Source organism: Sciurus vulgaris (genome assembly GCF_902686455.1).
Source record: "Sciurus vulgaris genome assembly, chromosome: 11".
NCBI lineage: Eukaryota > Metazoa > Chordata > Mammalia > Rodentia > Sciuridae > Sciurus > Sciurus vulgaris.
Genome location: NC_136472.1, coordinates 13,516,770 through 13,536,882, shown reverse-complemented (window position 1 = coordinate 13,536,882; position 20,113 = coordinate 13,516,770). Strand labels below are relative to the sequence as shown.

Genomic DNA, 20,113 nt, shown 5'->3' with positions numbered 1-20,113 from the left:
GTTGTTACACCCCTCTAATAATCAATTATTCACAACTGTCCACTTTTCCCAAAGAGCAGATGCTAGCCAAACTTGCCTTGAATTTGGATGATAGAAAGTGGGGTGCAGGGTCCTTAGACATCTATTTGCAAGGGTGATTTGCACCAGAGGAAAGATCCTGCAGAAATTTTGAGTTCAGGTATATGAAGCTTACGCTGAAAGACAAAAAATGAAGACCAGTCTCCAGACTGGCCTCAATGACCAGGTCAGATCCCTGTGGAAAAAGGTGAATACTCCTCAATTGTGCATGGACTCAAACAGACTCCTGTTCTGTAAGAAGAAATGAAGAAAAAAAAAAAAGTTTTGAAGACTTCCAAAGCTTTGAAGGTAATGGAGCCCTGGGACACAGCCCCTGGGCGAGGCAGACTTTTCCCAGGAAATCTGCAGTGAAGCCTGAGAAGACACTACCGGAGGACATACCCAGGTGAAGCGTGGTGGTCCCACACAATGCAGCAAAGGCTCAGTGGAGGCCTGCCAGAGAACAGACGTGCAAATTCTGGAAACTCTCTGAAATACTTTGGGAGAGGGGGGACTTAAGAAAATAGATAATTCTTCAGCAGATACAGGTGCAAACCTGGCAAATTGGCCCTACAGATTATAGGTTTTTCTAATTGCCACAGAAAAATCTTGGATATCAGTGTTTTCACACAACTGTCTGATTTCTGTCCTTCTCCATTCATTTTGCACAGAAAACAAAGATTTCCTCCCTTGAGGTGATTCTCTACATGACAAATTATAAGTTCTTACTATTTGCTCTGCTCTCCTAACTCCTCTTCTCCATTCCTCAGTTCTTGGCATCCAGTCTTAAAAAACAGCAGTTGTTTATTAAAATCTACCAGCTTGAAAGAGCTTAGGTTCTTCGTTCCATCTCCTTCTCCAAAACGTGCCCAGGGTGTCTCTATCCAGTATTTTGCTTACAATCTGATTTTATGTTTCAGAACTATTTTAGATGATGGTGTGGACTTTTAAGCCAAATGTCACTTCATATATTCTTATAATGCTACAATGGGTAATTTAACATCCTCATTTTACAATTGAGAAAATGAAGTGAGAGTTGTACAGGGAGTGTATGTAGTCAGAACTGGGCTGGGAATCATTCCTAAACTGTTGTACACACACACACACACACACACACACACACACACACACACACATTTTTTTTTTAAACAAAGGATTAAACCCAGGGACACTTAACCACTCAGCTACATCCCCATACCTTTTTATTTTCATTCGGATACAGGGTTTTGCTAAGTTGCTGAGGGTCTCAATAAGTTGCTGATCCTGATCTTGAACTTGCATTCCTCCTGCCTCAGCCTCCCAAATAGCTGGGATTATACAAGTCCAACAGTCACAAAACTAAGCCCTTCCTGAAGAAGGCTGAAAGGAAAATAGAAGAGGAGGGGAGAAAAAAATTCTAAAACTAGGTTTATATTACTGAAGTCAGAATCCAAACTCTAGCATTTATAACTTATGTGACCACAAACAAGACCCTTAACCTCCCCTAGCCCCATTATTCTCATCTGTTAAAACAGAAATAATATCTTAGACATGTTGTAAAGTGAATATGAACAATTTAAGGCACTAAAACGTTGCCTAAACATAATAAATGAAAAAAAAAAAACAGAGAAAACTATTTTTAAACTATTAATTAGCATTTTATTAAGAACAGTATTCAAGTGATAATGATAACTATATGAAAACTGAAATCACTGTATATGCATATATGTCTTGATGTGCATACATATACACATATACAATATAGTCTGTGCACGCATGCACACATAAATATTGCATTTATACAATAAACCCCATTACACAGATTGGTTTCCATTTTTCTTACTAGAACACACTGGTGTTTACATGGAGGAAGCACCTGTTTTCTCATAGAAATAAAATGAAATTACTCAGAAGGATTGAGGCAAGGTATTTTATCAGGACTCACGGTCAATGCTGATTACAACATTGCCATAATCATCTCTAACAATGGTTTTAACAACATTATAAAAGGCACGGTGGTTTCAGCACATTTCCCCTTACTGCTCTTATATTCCGGGCACCAATTCAAGGGAAATCAAAAACACGATCCACATGGAGGAATACTAAGATAAAAAAGAAAAAGAAGTGAGTCATGCTAGATGTCAAACTATGACTGGTTGCCTCCTCATTACTGAAGGACACAGAGAATATAAGAACAAAATGATAAAAATTTAAAAGAAAGGAATTCTGAATTTTTCAAATTCAGTTTATAGGTATAGAGAAAAATCAGAGTTGGATTATTGCTTTGTAATATTATCAGGAATGAAGAGGTACCCAGGAACTGTGCTTATTGCAGTTTGACTTACTATTTTATTCCTGTCTATGTTCATACTGAATCCACATTGTGGCCTCTATCAAAGAAAATGTTCAAATTCAATTTCCAGAGACTGTTGGCTGAACCTTAAATGAAAGAAAAAAATATCAGTCATGGTGGCCAGTTACTACAAAGACTCATTCCATTAGAAATGGCTATTTCCACCATGGATTCTAATATATCCATGATCATGGATTAATCTTGAAGAAGCATTCAAAATTTGTTCTTCTTTCTACGGCACACAAAATAGATAATATTGTTCAGACCTTTCTGCATATAGACAAATCACAAAAGAACACGACAAATGTTAGAAAATGAAGTGTTATATTATTTAAGAATAAAATCAATAACTGCAATGATATTCTGATCAGTACAAAATGTAAAGACTAAAGTACACGGCCTTTTTTTTTTTTTTTTTTTTTTTTTCCTTTTCTTTGAAAGGACTTTGGAGTACCAATGATGTAAGGAAATTAACTGTAAGACTAAAAAAAAAAAATTTGGAGTTGACTTTTCAGGCTATAAAAAACTCACAAAATATCTTGGCAGCTTTAGACACCAATCATTTCTTTTGATAGCTTTAGCTACTACGGATGTTGGAGAGACTTGGAAAATTTCTTTAAAAGAGAAAAACATTTCTTTCTGAATATTTGATTCACTAGCTATCATTCACTAAATATTTACATCGCAAGCCAGAATTTTAACTCTCCAAAATGTCAATTTAAAATATCCAAGAACAAATCAAAGTTCAAAGCATGTAGTGCCGAGGGAATGTCTGCTCTCCAGGTACACCTCAGTTAAGTCATCCAGAAGATGATATGTACTTGCCAGGGTCCATTGTTTGCCTGAGCCCCAACCCCCTCCCAACTTCCTCATCCACCTTTCCAAGATCTGATTCGTTTCTGTTCCAGCTGCTGCTTCTACTGCTCTCCATAAACATTGTTTGAAATACTGCCTACATCAAATAGAAAACTGACACCTTGTACATGAGATGAAACACAACCTCCCCCCTCTAGATTGGTCAAATATTTATTCTGGCCTCTTGCTACTTCTTTTGTTTGTCTGAAAGGGAGGTGAACCACTAACTCAGTGCTTTGCCTTTTCCAAGTTCCACACCTGGTAAAGTGCACTTGTGATCAAACCTTTTGAGGAGGGCAGAAAGGGTGACTGGGCTGACTTTTCATCCTCTACCCCGGCCCCTTCGCCGCCGGCAGGTTTGTAAGAAACACCAGGAAGCAATACCCAGGCGAAGTCACTGCTGGAGACCCCCAGCAAAGGTGCGCAGGCGGGACGATCACGTGGCTGCAGTCCCTAGGGAGTCTGCGCAGGCGCGCTCCCTCCGCCCCGCCCGGCCCGGCCCCAGAGTTCGCGCAGGCGCACGAGGACAGCGCCACTGCCGTTGGACACCTTCACCACCAGAGGAGCCTGAGGACCGGCGGAGTGCTGGACTCCGGGCAACCTCTTGATGGCCACGCAGCGGCGTCTGGGGACCTGGCGCTGAGGCCGCCCTCGGCCGGGATCTGCCTCTTCAGCGGACCCGGGCGCTGGAGTGAGGCCTCGGACTGGGTGCCGGACGAGCGCCCCGGACCAGGGTGACGGCCCAGGCGGGGAAACCTTATCCTGGGCCTGGACCGGAGAGGGGGAAGCTTGATCTTTGGGACTCTGAACAAGTAAAATGCGAGGTAATGACGTCGCTTTGCTTTCCTGAATGCCGGGAGCCTCAGAGGGGCCCGGAGCCTGCGCCCTGCGCGCCAGGTGCGGCCTCGCCCTCGCCTTGGTCTTTTCCTCGGGCTGGAGTCTCGCTCCCAGCCCGGGACTGGCCTTGAACATGCAGAAGTGAATCCCCTGGCTTCCGGGAGCTCCTGCTGACTTGGGAGGCAGCCCCGAAAATCACAAGTAGGAATTGTGGGCAAAATATTGGGAAACCCGGGCTAGCTAACAGACTTGAGAGTCTCCGCTGCTTGCAGAGCTTCCTGCCGCAGCGTTGGACCGAGCCCGGGTGGTGGCCCCGGGGCGGTCGGGGTGAGCAGGCAGGTCGAGGGCTTTTGAAAATTTTGAACTTGTTTTTTTGTACCCTCCCCCCCCAAGTTTTTTGTTTTTTTTTTTTTTTCCCATTCTTCTTTTTGTTTTAATCTAAAGACAACGAGGGTTTGCATCTCTACCAGAGATGCTCTACTGAGCATGCTAGAAGCGGATTCTAGATACAAGCTCTGTAACTGTTGTAGAAATTTCTGTAGAAAGCAAGCCTGGGGGTGAGAGTAGGGCTTGGAATATGGACTAACGGACTTGTTCTTCGTCTCCTTTTGGGTTCCTGAGGGAACCACCAGAAAATAAAGGCAAACAAATGACTATTTACTTTCACAAAAACATGATGCATAATTGGGTTGTCGTGCAGCCAAATGTAGAATTTTTTTAAAGAAAGAATTCCAGTTATTCCATGAATATGTTGGAGTATTTCTGTCTTCCATTAATTAAGATGAGGCTTTTAAACACAAACACACATTCTTTTTTCTCATTAGTATTTATTTGAATATTTCACTTGGGGTGGCTTTGGTGGGGACCTGATAGAGATTATATTGTTGCTAAATATTTTGCTCCCAGAGTCACTCCATGTTGCTTTCATTGTCTAGCAGTGAGCATGAAAAGGATTTATCTACATATTCAAAATGATTTCTTTTAATTTTCCTCTTATCTGAAAAGTGACAAATAATATGACTTTTCATCATTGTTCTACATTAATTCTATAAGTCTACAAATTTTATTTAATCATGATACAGATTTAATTTGTTTGCTTGTATATGAAAAGTTGCCTTTTTTCCTTCTCTCAAACTGTCCAAATATATAAAGTTTGTTTCAATTACTAATATATTGTTTTCTGTCTTTTGCTGTCACTAGCTCTTGTAACATTAAGAGACATTGAGAAAATAAATTTCAGAAACCAAGATTAATGAAAACAAACCATTAGATTTTAAAGGTATGGGATCATTTAGTCAAAACTCCCTCCTTTCTGAAAAGGTCAAGGGTGAAATTTTAAAATTTCATCAGTCAGGTGGCATGACTCCTCTGTGACATCCTCATCACTCAGCGTTTCACTTCTACAAAAGGATACAATCCTACAAGGGAATAGAATTATTAGTCAAGCTCTTATCTTAATACAAACTAGAAAGAAATGCAAGACCAAGGGAGGGAAAAAGAAGAAGAGCCACTTTTAGGATAGCAGAAGCAACTTCAGTAAGTTGTGTGACAGAAGAAAAGGTTATTTTTGTATGTAGAGAAGAACTAGGTAGGAGGGATGTTTCAAAAAAATCACAGTTGGCCAATTCAAGTATATGAACTTGGTTTTGAAAATGCAAATGTGGCATTATGAATGGTATTAAATTGATTATGAATTGCAAATGAATTGTTGAATGCTTTACTGAAAATTTCTCTAATACTGTTCCTTGGGTGTCCCTTCTGTTTGGTCATCTGTAGACACAGTTAATACCATTAAGAGATGATATCTGTAATATACCAGTATTTTTTAGTCATAGAGGTTTTCTCCGTGAAGGCTGTCATTCAGAAGAGGTGGATGCACGTTGATACCTCTAAGAATTGAAGCATAGAAAGTACAGCTGTTACTTCTAAGTTTGGGAAGATAATTAAAACTATAAGAAAGAATCAAACATTTATTTTCTTCTGAGGAAATCATGTGTGTGTGTTTCGTATTGTTTTGTAGAAGTTTGCTAATAAAGCTATCACCAAAGGTTAGAAACAAAATCAAGTAGAAGAAATGCTTATAGTATGGCATGTGCACAGACCTCTGCAGCAGATAGTCTTGTTTTAGGGGTAAGTAATGTTTCACTTTGACTACATTCCAGATCATGAAATATTTCAGTTTTGAAAAGGATATTCTTGGATCTGGAAAGGGATAGATTTGGTTAAATCAAAGGATAAGAGTTTAATTTCTTAAAAATGTTTATTGTCTTCTACAAATTTTGACTTATTTTATATTCCTTGGTAAACAGATATGTGCTTAGATATAATTATATTGACTAAACCAACACACAAAGTGTTAGAGAAATCCAAACAAGGAATAAAGTTTTAAAAAGAATTTATGTGTGTGTTTTAAGAGAGCCTATCATTGATCTTTTAATTCCTATACAGTAGGATAATTGTAACTTTGTTTTAGTTTTAGTTCTCTTAATAAATACTAAGGAATTATGAGTGTCATGCACTTTTTACACCTAAAAGGAAGAAGACTTTCCTTTTGACTAATTCTTCCTCCGAATTTGAATACGGTGTATGCCAGTTGTCTAAGTCTTCTATCAGATTGTTAGCAGAGATCCTTAGCCTTTTTGGAGTCATAGACCACTTTGAACATAGAAATGAAAACCTGAATCTTCTCCCCCAGAATCATGTACATATGGAAGTTCTTCGTTCTTTTTACTTTTTTCTTTTTTTTAAGTGGGAGGGAGTTTGACCTCCTGGAATCCACTTTTTGGCTCCAATTAAGAACTTAGATTTTATTTTTTCAGTACTAGAGATGAAACCCAGGGCCTCCATGCACACTAGACAAATGTTGTACCACTAAGCTCTATCCCAGACATTAGAAACCATTTTTAAATAAGAAAACCTGCCTGTCGGCAGAGTTCTTTATAAGCTTTGACTACATGGATATTTCATAGTTTTATATAGAAAAGCATTCAGTCATATATAGAGAGACATTATTTTTCAAGCCTACCACTTTTATCATTGGGAAAGTCACGTGGAATTAATATTCTTGATACCAGTATGCTTATATAGGAGGTATTGGAATTGTGTGTTCAATTACACTATTTCAGTACTAACAACGTTCTCTTCTTACAGGCTATCCAGATTATGATTGGCATCTTTCATATTTTCATGTGGTATTTCCTATTGGTTTTGTATATGGGACAAATTAAAGGAGTCTTTGGGACATATGAACCTATAACTTACAAAACAGGATGTGCTTTTTGGGGAGTTTTTGTGAGTACAATACATTTATATTGATTCAATCATTTGATGGATAATATTCATTTGATGGATAATAATGTCAGTAGTAGAAGATAGAAAAATAATGATAAAAATAATTAATTTTCATGAAAAATCCAGATAATGATGCATGGTTGATAAGTGATGTACTGACTCATTAATAAATGATGCACTGACTCATAATGCCAAAGCATTGCCTTGGGAAAAAAATAAGAGTTTATAGTAGCATAATTGCAATTCACAATAGCCAACTTAGGAAACAGCTTGGGTGCCACTTAATAGATGAATGGATCAAGAAAAAGTAATCAAACACACACACACACACACACACACAATGGAGTTTTATTCAGCCATAAAGAAGAATGAAATTATGACATTTGCTGGTAAATGGATGGAAATAGAGAACATCTTGCTAAGTGAATATAAACCAAACACAGAAAGTCAGGAGTGTAATATTTTCTCTCATCTGAGGAAACTAAAGTAAAATAAGGGGTAAAATGGTGGTATGGGGGGGATCCCATGAAAATAGAAGGGAAATCGTTAGAGGAAGGGTTGAGGAAGGACAGGAAGAGGGAGCATACACCAAGTAAATTTTACCTTTAAGTCTTATCTAAACTACTAATTTAAAAAACAAATAAATGGAAGATCAGTTGGGTAAAGAAAAAGGCAAAAGGTAGAGAGAGGAGGGTAAGGAAAGAGGAAGTACTAGAAACTGAAATATGTAGCAAATGATGTTCCATGTGTATGGGATTTTGATATCAAAGGGACATCATGTCTAAAAAAACTTAAAAATATCATTTTAAATAATAAAATTTTCTAAAATATCAATAAAATGTAATTCAATAAAACTTCTCAGGTTGCAAATTTTGAAAGTCATTTTATTAAGCAAGTGGCCTGATAATCTAGTTGGAAAGCACGCGAGTTTAAAATTCACAAGATAGTTTCACTTTTTAGATTCTGTGTTAGCTTTTTTCTTCACTTTCTACCTCCTTAGAAATCTTAGCTTTGTTACAGAAGTGAGCATAGAATATGTAATTTAAACTTATTCTTGTGGAATTTGTAAGTTTTGAAATTTGACCTTCTTAAATGGTGTAGCATGCATGCTCTTTTTTTCTAAAATTAGCCTTTGCCAATAAAATCACTAAACAGATAAGGCAAGGAATATTTCGGGGGTTGTACAAATCACTTTCAAACTATATGGCAATGTTTTCCTGTTCTTGGAAATAAATTTCCAGTCATGAAATAATGGGATCTCTCTTTGAAAAATCAAACAAAAGCATTTATGAATAGCAGCTGTTACCTTAATAATTACTATAGTTTTAGCTCAGAGTCATATTTTGTAAATCACAGTGTGAGATAGACTCTCAGGCCACATTTTCCATATCTGGACATGTACTTAGTCATTATAGTCAATGTATCATCTCATTAGAAGCAACAGCTTTAGAAGTAATAACTGGGTTGTATACGAAGTATCATACACACATACAAGCAGACTTGTCCCAGAATCAGAACTGACAGTCTGCATTCTGTCCACTCTCTCCTATATATTTCTGTTAATGGTGACCCTGTGGTTATTTTTTATAACAATTACCTTTAGATAACATTACTTCATGATGGAAAATTATCCTGACCCCTTCTAGTTTTTTTTTTATTATTTTATTACTGTTTAGTGTTTTAAAAATACTTAGAAGAAGGAATTTTTTTAAAAAATAATTTTAAGTTGGCAAGCATTATCAATAAGTACTTATGTTTTTATATCCAGTATATTGTGTCAGGAGTTTCCTCAATAAGATCAACACAGAATTCAAGTCGATACCTGGTAAGTTGAAATGTTTGGGTATCTCTAGAAATTACTGTCACTATGCTAAACAATAGGTCTTAAAGAAAAGATGATGTCAGAATAATGAAGTAATCTACACACCCTATAAAGCAAAGAATTAAGTGAAAATCTAGGATCACATAAGTTAATAGAGACAAATATGTTGTAGTTAGTCATGATTACCTTACGTAAAAGCTTATAAACTTAATTATAGTTTTTAGGATTTTTTGTTTGATGTTCTGCCTTTTAACATATGAATATTATGATTAGAAAAACTTTAATAGGAGCTGATATGTTTATATGTAGGTATTACAGTGCTGTAAAACTTCATTTTCTGAAATAGCTTGTAAAGAGGATTATGTCTTGTAACAAAAAAGTAGGACATTTGTCCAAGGAAAAGATCTATCTGTGATGTAGGTAGAAAAGTATTGAAAAGAAAGAAAAAAAAAAAACTTCGAGGTAAAAGATATGGAAATTAGTCTAATCTTATAATTTTATAGACTATAAACTCAACATCTATCTAAAGTTATTGATAAAATTTTCCCAGATAATTAAAACCCATAATTAAAACTTCTCTTTGGTTTTATTTCCACAAACAGTTGTCATTTCCCATTGCTTTTTTTCTTCTTTTTTTCTCCTTTTAGTGGAAATCCTTTGGTTCAAATCATATTAACAACTGATTCACTAGATTGTAAAATACAATATTTTTTATCCCCAGTGGAACAGAAGATTGATATTTGGTGATATTTTAATGTTCTGGGTTTCATGTAAACCAGAAATATATTTTGCATGAGCAGCAAGCGTACAAATACTTCTGAAGCCTCACAAATAGATCAAAGTTTTTAATTAGATGACTTCGTTTTAGCAAGACAAAATGTTTAACCAAAGTATTTATTCTGAATATAATAAATATACCTTATGTCTCCTTTTCAGAGCATATGGGCTTTGACCATGAACATCTTCTCTGTGATTACTGCACTTATTGCACTATCTCTAACAATCGTTGAGTTGTCTTCCTTTAACACTGTGTCATATAGGAATTATGGACAAGCGGTAAGTGGCAAGTTGTGTAGGAAAACCTTAATTTCAAAGTTATTCTTTTAGTGGTTTTGAAGACTTAAGAGATAAAATGAAGCTTGTATTGTTCCTCACAAATATTTTTTGTTGTGGCAGTGAGCTCTTGATTTAAAGACTTAATTCAAAAAAATGATTCTAAGGTAATATCATATTAAAAAGCCACTTGAATTCTTGACTTTCCCAATTAAAATAAAGCAAGTAAAATAAAGACTTCAATAATAAGTGTCTATGTGTTAGACACAGGTCTCTGATGATTCGTTTTATATAAGAAAAGCATAATCTTCGACCATAAAACCCCCAAATCAACATTCCCAAAATCAACAATTCTCCTATGTATGCATACAGTTCAAATTTTAAATACCTAGTAATTTCTCATTAAACAGAACTTTTCATAGCAACCTATCTTTGCATCTTACATAATGTTGCTTATATGAAGTCCCTATATTTCTTCCTACAATAGTAACATTCTAAGAAACTACATTTATTCCAACTATTTGACTTTAAAATCCCAAAATTATTGCTGTAAAAGATTATAGTAATACTTTAAAAAAAATCTCCCATTTAAAATGAGGAAAGATTGGAGGCAAGCCTCCTCCTTGGCCAACAGAACAAAAGATACAACAGTTAAAATAATGAGTAGAAGAGTTATTGTAGGAGAAGTATATAACTTCCTGCTCCTTCCCTATACACTTCCTTTCTTTACCTGCAATATAGTCTATAGAAGACCATCAGTGGAAATAATTCAGAGAATAGAAAACTAGACTGGAGAATAATGAGACAATGGTAGGAAGTACAGTAATACCCGAAAATAGATCATGTGTAATAAATGATGATTTAAATAAACATGCCCAGATTCTCCCTATAAATTCTAAGAAAAATCTCCAGTATATGGTGATTCAGCTTATAGAAGTCTGCAATTCTGATTTCACTTGCATAGAATAGGAAGAGAATACTTAAGTTATTAATTGTGTCTAATTGTTTCAGGGTACTTTCTTATTCCTAAATTTATAATCATCAATTTAAGATAGTATTGCATAATTGTCAAAACCTGCTATATTAGTCTGTTTTTCATAGCTATAACAAAATAACTGAGGCTATATACTTACAGAAAAAGGGACTGAAAGTCCCAAGATAGGCAGCCAGCCCTCTCTGGCCTCTAGTGAGGGCTTAATGGCAGATAGTATTATGGGAGAAAGTACATAACAGGGTCTACAGGCAAGACCTGAGGTCAGAGTAGGGAAGACTCAGCCTTGCTCTTTTATAACAACCCTTTCACAAGATTTAGCCAGGGTCTTATGAGAACTACATTAATTCCTTTCAAGAACAGCACCTCCAATGACCTAACAGTCCCTCCCCCTATGACCTTCTCTGAAAGTTCCCTCCCACTTCTTACCATTACCAAATGAGAACCAAGTTTCCAATACATGGAACCCTTGAGGGGCATGCTCAAGCCATGTCCAAATTATAGCACCTTTTTTTTTGCAATAAGTATTATGAGCCACCATAGACTGTATTGATCTGAATCCAGTACTAATGATCTTCCCAAAACCACAAGTTTTAGCCTTGTTTTCTGTGGTTAGTTATGCAAAATTAACTTGCATAGTAGACCTACATTTCTTATCCACTATCTTTTTCCTGTTGGCATAGTGTACATTTATTAAGATAGCTAACATTTTACAATATTTTCATATGCCTCTTTTCTAACATAAGCAAGGTGTTTGGCTACATCCACAAAGTCATCAAATTATCAGTGTTCCCATGAACACAGTCATCTATCCCCACAAAGTACATGCCTCTGAATTATGTCTCCCTGTAGCCACGTGGTTGATAGTCTAGACTCCAGAACCAGATTGCATTGTTCAGATAGGATCCTTAATACTCGCTAGTTTTTTGTAGTGCTTTGGAGAAGTTTAGCTTCCTGTTCCTTATCCTTGCATGTAAACCAAAAAAATGTTCTAATTCATGCCTGTTAACTAATTATTCTGTTCCTTTTCTCAAACTCCAGGCCTATTCTGATGGCTAGCTTGACTTTTTTACTTGGATTCTATCATCTCAAACTCAAAGGTTATAAAATAGAAATTGTTAACTTACTCAAAAATACAGTACTGCATGACTCCCTTGTTTATAAATTTTCTAGATCCAAAATCTTAACCTTGACTGCTCTTTCTACTGGCTTTCCAATTACCAAATAGTATTTATTCTTTATTTAACATTTTAATATTAGGGTTCTCTTAGTTTTAAGTCATAGGAAATACAACCCAAGTTGACCTTAGTGAAAAAGGGCACTTGCTGACTTAAGTCTGGTTCATAAGCTTAGATTATGTTTTAAGAATTTAGTCTCATGTTCTATCTCTTACTTTCCTATTTGAGCTGTCCCATCAGACATCTTGCCACTTCAAGGGAAGAGATTTGATAACAACACTAACTTATAAATTAAGGGATGTAGGTAAAATGACTTTTTATGTCTTGCCAGTGAAGAGTCCGTAAGCAGTCACCACCTAAAATGTTGATTTTGTATTCCTGCCAACAAACTTAAATTAGACTTAAATCCTCTAATCTTCCTAATCTTCCTGTTCATATTACATGTGATCAAACGCTATATTTAACTTAAAACTTCTTTATCATTCCTCAGATATGTTTCTTGCATTAAGTTGTTTGCTTGCATAAATAAGCTAGGTCATTGTGATATAGCTTCATTATTGGCTTTATTTTACATCTGTTTTTTAATTATTTTGTCACACTTTTAACGTATTTGGGGGGGTCTATTTCTTTTTTTTCCCACTTTTTTTTATTGATGCATTATGGTTGTACATATTGATAAGATTTGTTACATATTCATACATGCACCCAATACACAATATAACAATGTAATTTAACCAGTGTCACTCCCCAACACTCCCCCCTCCCACCCCTTGGCCTCTTTACTCATCTCCCTTAGATTTTCGTGAGATCCAGCCCATCTTTCTTTTCTCCTCTTTAGCTTCCTCTTATGACAGAAAACAAATGACTCTTAACCTTCCGAGTGTGACTTATTTCACTTAACATAATGGTCTCTAGTTCCATCCATTTTCTTATAAATGCCATAATTTCACTTTCTTTTCTGACTGAATAAAACTCCATTGGATATATCTGCCACATTTTCTTTATCTCTTCATCTGTTGATGGACACCTAGGCTGGTTCCGTAGTTCGACTATTGTGAATTGTGCTGCTGTAAACATGGGTATGCATATATCACTGGTAAGATGACATTTAATTCTTAAGAGTAGATACCGAGGAGTAGAACTGGGTCATATGGGTGGCTCCATGCCTAGTCTTCTGAGGAATGTCCATTCTGATTCCATATTGGTTGTACTAATTTGCAGTCCCACCATCAGTGTAAAAATGTTCCTTTTCCTTTCCATCCTCTCCAGCATTTATTATTATTTGTACTCTTGATGACTGGTATGAGATGAAATCTCAGTGTACTTTTGATTTACATTTCCCTAATTGCTAATGATATTGAATATTTTTTCACATATTTGTTGATCATTTGTGTTCCTTTTGTGATGTGTTTGTTTAAATCATTAGCTCATTTATTAATTAGGTTATTTGCTTTTTTTGGCATAAATTCTTCCTGAAAACAAGGTTGCAGTGAAACAAGTAAATAAAAATTAAAGCTGCTTAAAATTCTGCTTCTTTCTTCCTTTTTTCTCAGCCCTACTCTTATTTCAGAGATCCTACCTCTTCGTGAAGCCTTTTTAGATATTCGTGGCTTTGAATGAACCTCCTGTTCCCTCTAATTATTACGCACATTTTTATTCATTTTGACTTACTGACCTTACCATATATGACTTATTACTTTTTCATCTTTTCTACTTAACTACAAAGTTTGAGAAAGCAGGAAGTTTTTATGTATCACTGTATTCTCATTATTTAATCTATAACACCCCACTTTTTTTTTTTTTTTTTTTTTTGCATATAAAAGATAGTAAATAGAACCAACAAGAAAAAGGAGAAAGAAGAGGAATAGAAGGAATTGAAGGAGAGTGAATTGCGATGCTATTCGTTGTAGTTCTTAATATCCTTGTTACATAGCCAATACAAAGACTGCCTGTTCAGGAAGAGCTCTGTTATGATTCACTTAGCTCACCCATAACGTATGTAGTAGAAAATATTTCCAGTAACATTAGAAGAGATCCATTTTATTTATCTTGGCTTTCACGTGAAATGTTCTTTTGAATTCTTTTTTAACTTGCTCATTATCATATGCTATTATAGCAATATGAAATGTGCTATAATGAAATTTTTATCACCACAAATATAAATATGTTTATTTGTAATTACTAATACCTGTCTTATTAAACAAGGATAGCTTATCAAAAAACCTCTGGGTTGCCATCTTGGCCTTGAGATAGGAGGGCCAAATCTTATTAACTGAAGACTTTACGTAGCAAGTTGTGCCAGGGACTCTGTAGTGAAGACGTTAACAGGAGTAAACATTGTAAGAAGTATAACAAGAAGGCTAAGTAATGAAGATCAACGATGAAAACCGCAGATAATGAATTGAGAAGAATTATAGCATGAAAAATTAAAAAGCAAAAGAATAAGAATGTCTAGGGAAATCACATAGGGAAAAAGGTCCATCTATTATTTTCTTCTTTTCCTTGGTTCTTATACTATGAGCTCCTTCCAAGGACATGTTTGTGCTTACCAAAGATAATAATGTAAGATTTCTCCCTATTTCCTGATTACAGAAACTAGGGAGGGAAGTTTCACGTATTTTATTGACCACCTACCTCTTGGAAATTGCTATTGCCTTTGCACATGCAATCTGCTGCTGTTCACAGTTGGTAAGTGTTTACTCAGGCAAATCAAGAGATGTTAGTTTCTAGTAAGCATACTCTATGAGGTGATGAAGCACACTGTCCAATATTTAGTATTAATAAAATGGAATATATTATTTACTTTTTATTCTTTCCTTCATTTAATAAATAGAAGACACAAAATGACAAAAGCAATACATGAAACTACATATCAAAAGTAGAAAAAAATTATAGAGTAAAAAGTGATTGTTCACTTAATATAGTCCACACATTCCCACACATTCTAATCTACTACATAGAAAGTTTTTTACTAATTAATTGTGTGATCATTTTCTCATTTTGTTACATTCCTTTTTTAAGCATCTTTTCATTACAAAACATCTAAAGAAAGCCTTTTAATAACTTTTTTTAACTTTTGCATTCCCTTATTACTGCACATTTAACCTTGTTTCCAGTTTTTCCTAAATATAAACAATGACTTAGTGAATATTTCAATACAAACATTTTTGCATATAAGACACTATTTCTAGAAGTGGTAGATTTGTAAAAATATAGTTGCAGGGTCAAATTTAATAATATCCCCAAATGCCATAATAATTCACAGTAGCACAGAAATACATGAGAATGTCTGTTTTCTCACAAGCTTAAAATAAGTAGATACCTAACATTCATTCATGTTTTTCTCAGCTATTCATGAATATTAGCTAGGCTTTATAATAGGCACTAAGGATGCAATGACTAATAAGACAATGTCTCTGTCAGGGAGTTTGATTCAAGTGGGGGAGAAAGACATATATAAAATGACTATGTTATATACACACACACACACACACACACACACACACTACATATAGTCACAACAGGAAAATGTTATGAAGTAAAGGCAGAATAAGGAGATAAGGCAAAGATATTTTACATAGGATGGTCGGGTAAGACCCAGGGACTGACAAAAGTACATCAGCAGAGACGGGAAAAAGTTTTGGGACTGTGTGTGTTTGTGTTTTGATATGTGTCCACATTTATTGAGATAAAAGGACTACAGTATATTTTGAGAGAAAAACATTAATGAATTAATTTGGCATAATGTAAAACCATATGCACATAATCCATATGGATTTATTTAATTGGTGTGTATTCATTATATAAAGCAGTGGGTTTCATCGTGTCATATCCATACATACATGTGACATAATTTGATCAATTTCACTCCTCAGTACTTCCCCTTGCCCTCCTCTCCCTCTGATCCTCTTTCTCAAACCTAATGGTCTCCCTACTTCTCATGAGATCTTGCAAAGCAGGTTTTGAAAAATATAGAAAGAATAGGACTTCCAGAATGACTAAGGACATAGCGAATATTCCTAAAAAGTAATTCTGGAAGTTGGCCAATGTGTACAACAAATTATGAAGTGTTTTTGTTTTTATACTGGATCTAAATAAAAACTGGATATCTCTGATATGTTAGCTTGGGGCTCACTTTCATTCCTTCAACAACCTCAGCTTCATTATGCAGAAGTTTACCGTGGTGAGTCACACAGTGAGGACCAACAGTTTGCTGCCTGAGAGTTAATTTTATTTGAGGCAGAACACAGAAAGTTCCATGACTAGGATTATTAAATCAATAGAGATAACAGTCACAAACAAGTAGATAACACCAACGTCACACTTTGAGATTACAGTACTGTTGGGCAATAATTGACTAGCAACCAGCCAGAAACTCAATTCAGAGAACAAGACAGCCACCATGGGATATTTGCCTTGATAATGTGTATCCCTTGTGGTCTGGAAGAATACAAATGTGTGCAAGGGGAAATTGGAGGAAGCTCTAGTGAGCTACTCACCTCTAGCTAAAAAAAAGAAGCATGCAAAGTAAAGTAAAAGCTGAAATAGACGTATAAGTAGCCTAAACTTTGGAAATATTCTTCAATTCAGAACAAAACAGAGGATCAGAGGACCCCACAACCTCGTAGCAGCTCCCTGAAACTGAACAAAAAACACAGTTCTACAATGGGAAGTCAAGGTAGGAAGGCTATAGAATAACATTTACCCCTTATAGTCTGGAAGAATATAAATATGTGCAAGGGTATGCACACTATGGAAACTGGAGAGAGCTCTAGTGAGCTACTCACCTCTAGCTAAAAAAGAAGCCACGCAAGGTAAAGTAAAAGCTGCAATAGACTTATAAGCCTAAACTCTGGAGATATTCTTCAATTCACTACTAAGAGTGGATCTGAGGCAACCACGTTCTCATAGCAGCTCCCTGAAACTGGACAAAAACCACAGTTCTACAATGGCAAGTGAAGTTAGGGAGACTGTAGAATAACATTTATCCCTTATGGTCTGGAAGAATATATGTGCATGGGTATGCACACTATGGAAACTAGAGAGAGCTCTAGTGAGCTACTCACCTCTAGCTAAAAAAGAAGCCATGCAAGGTAAAGTAAAAGCGCAGTAGACTTATAAGAAGCCTAAACTTTGGAAATATTCTTCAATTCAGAACTAAGAGAGGATCTGAGGCAACCACGTTCTCGTAGCAGCTCCCTGAAACTGGACACATAAACCAGTTCTACAAAGCCAAGTCAAGGTAGGAAGACTGTAGAATAACATTTATCCTTTATGGTTTGGAAGAATATAAATATGTGCAAGGGTATGCACACACTAAGGAACTGGAGAAAGCTCTAATGACACACTCACCTCTAGATAAACAGGAAGCCATGCAAAGTAAAAACTGAGATAGACTTATAAGTAGCCTAAGCTTTGGAAATATTATTTGATTCAGAACAAAATGAGGATCAGAGGACACTAAGAAGTCATAGGAGCTCCCTGAAAGTGATCTAAACACCAGTTCTGTAAGGACAAATTAAGATGGAAAGACTGGGGAAATGCTGACAGACAAATCAGAGCTAGCAACCAGGTTAAACTCTTTAGTATTGGTTTTTAGAAAGAATTAATAAAAGGTGGCAGTACTTGGCGGGGGTGGGGGGGGGCTCCCCTCCAATAAGCTGAAAAACATTCTCCCGCCAAATTTAAGACAAACAGGCATTGATGTCCAACAGACTTATAGTCTAAACAAAATAAGCTCTGATCTTGTGAGCTGAGCTGGCATGGGAGAACCCTCAGCACTTTGCAGCGAAGGTAGTAAAAACTGGGAAGTGGCAACAGCTTTCGAGCCAGAGAATAGAAATCCCTACAGTTTACCTTTATTTTCCCTATATCTCTTTTTTCCCCTCTATTGCCTTGTTCTAAGCATACTCTCTTTTTGAATATCCAAGACCAAACAGCCACTTATGCCTTTTCACTGTATTATTGGGTGCACGTGCCCCATGCTGTGAGTAGGTCTGGACACAGGAATGAGACTAACATTTGAGAGAAACACAGGGTGATTATATGAGCCATGGACTGCTTTTCTAAGGCACTTTTATTTGAAATTGGCACTCTGAACTCTGGATAATGAGCATGGCTGACAAGGAGGAACTGGGACAGATTATAGTTAGGTGGAAAGCAGCAATCCCATAACATCCTGCATGCCCAGAAGGATGTAGAGAATAAACGTGCATTCCACACACCTCCTCCACCCACACAGACTGATGTTCTCAGAATAAGGGGTGCAAAACAATACAGTCTACAGGTGCATGGTTGAGAGGACTAGCCTACAGGCCTGCCAGATTTACATTCCCATTCCCATCCCTGGTCACAATAGCAGCCATTTTGAGAATGGAGTCTGCTCTGAATCATAGTGGTACTCCACTAATAGAAGCTGCCAGGCAAGGAGGGTGTAGACCAGTGCATACATACTCCTCTAACAAGTTTGGCCAGTTTGACTAAGAACTGACAACAAACAGTACAATAATTCTGTCAAACAACCTTCCTCAGCTGGGAGATTGTAAATTCAAAACCCTGAAAAATCAGGTCTTCAATTTCAAATTCTCAACAAGAAGAAAACCAAATTCTTTATTTTTCAATTGGGTCCTCTCTCAAAACCTCTTTATTTTGCTTTTATCTCATTCCCTTCTCTCCATCCTTTTTTCTCTCATTTTATCTTTTGTTGCCCGAACACACTTTTTTTCTATTTATTTTTTATTCTTCCCCTTCAATTTAGCATCCTATCAGTAAAACTTAATTTTTCCAGATAATTCTATATTATTTCTCACTTTTCTCTTTGTTTGTACAGTTGTAAAGATCATTTGGAATAACTTATAGGATATGTTGATATGAGGTTTGCTCTTAAATTTCCACTGTTATTAGCAGTTATTCTTTCAGAGTTGTACTGGTGGTTGAACTTGGCACTTTGATTATGCTGAAGCTAAGATACCCCCAGTCCAGGGATGATTATAAGGAGATAACTACTCACTGAAGGACCCACACATAAAAGGGGAAGAGGGATTCATCTCAGTGAATGTGCAAATATATGACCTCAGGAAACATAAATACTCACCTCCAATAGTTTATAACCTTCCAAAAGATACTGAAGTGGATGAAGTTCCAAAGATTTTTTTAAAATGTTTAAATGATCAGAGAACTAAAAGAAAATCTTAAGTAATGAAGTAAGAGAGAAACTACAGGTTGTATAGGATGTGAAAGAGCATTTCAATAAAAATATAAAGGTACAGAAAAAGAAACATCCTGAAAATATGAGACTATAAATCAAATTAAAAATTTATTTGAAACTCTATTTAACAGATTAGATCATATGTAAGACAGAATTTCACACCTTGAAGACAAGACAGGTGAATTTGAACCCTCAGCTAGAAATAAAAAATAATCATGATCACAATATATATATAAGAACTCAGGAACAACATTAAGAGCCCAAACATAAGAATCATTGGATTTAAGGAATGTAGACATAGACTAATGACATTCAAAATCTTTTCAGTGAAACTCTAGAAAAATTTCCAAGCATTGGGAATTAGATGGGGATCCACATAGAGGGCATTTAAAACCCCACATAGAAAAGATCAAAATGGAATGTCTCCATGACACATTATTCTTAAAATACCAAATATATAGGATAATGATAGAATTTTAAGAGGTTCAAG

The 20,113-nt window shown here is 36.0% G+C and overlaps 1 protein-coding gene across 5 annotated transcripts in view; it reads left to right on the top strand.

The window, feature by feature from the left end:
- The first annotated feature begins 3,929 nt into the window (after positions 1-3,929).
- The window catches only part of MS4A13 (membrane spanning 4-domains A13), a 37,951-nt gene continuing 21,767 nt past the window's right edge, over positions 3,930-20,113 (top strand). The window contains exons 1-7 of one of the 5 annotated variants that reach the window (XR_013757621.1): positions 3,930-4,068; positions 6,102-6,211; positions 7,232-7,372; positions 9,141-9,197; positions 10,131-10,250; positions 15,009-15,104; positions 17,572-17,658. Coding sequence is in view for 4 of the 5 variants with exons in the window: in XM_079102763.1 (XP_078958889.1) it covers positions 6,167-6,211; positions 7,232-7,372; positions 9,141-9,197; positions 10,131-10,250; positions 15,009-15,104 (459 nt within the window). In the remaining variant the exon portion in view is untranslated. Of the gene's footprint in view, positions 4,069-5,281; positions 5,361-5,667; positions 6,212-7,231; positions 7,373-9,140; positions 9,198-10,130; positions 10,251-15,008; positions 15,105-17,571; positions 17,659-20,113 lie in introns of those variants that run through there. The other 4 variants (XM_079102765.1, XM_079102763.1, XM_079102766.1 and 1 more) reach the window with 4 other exon arrangements.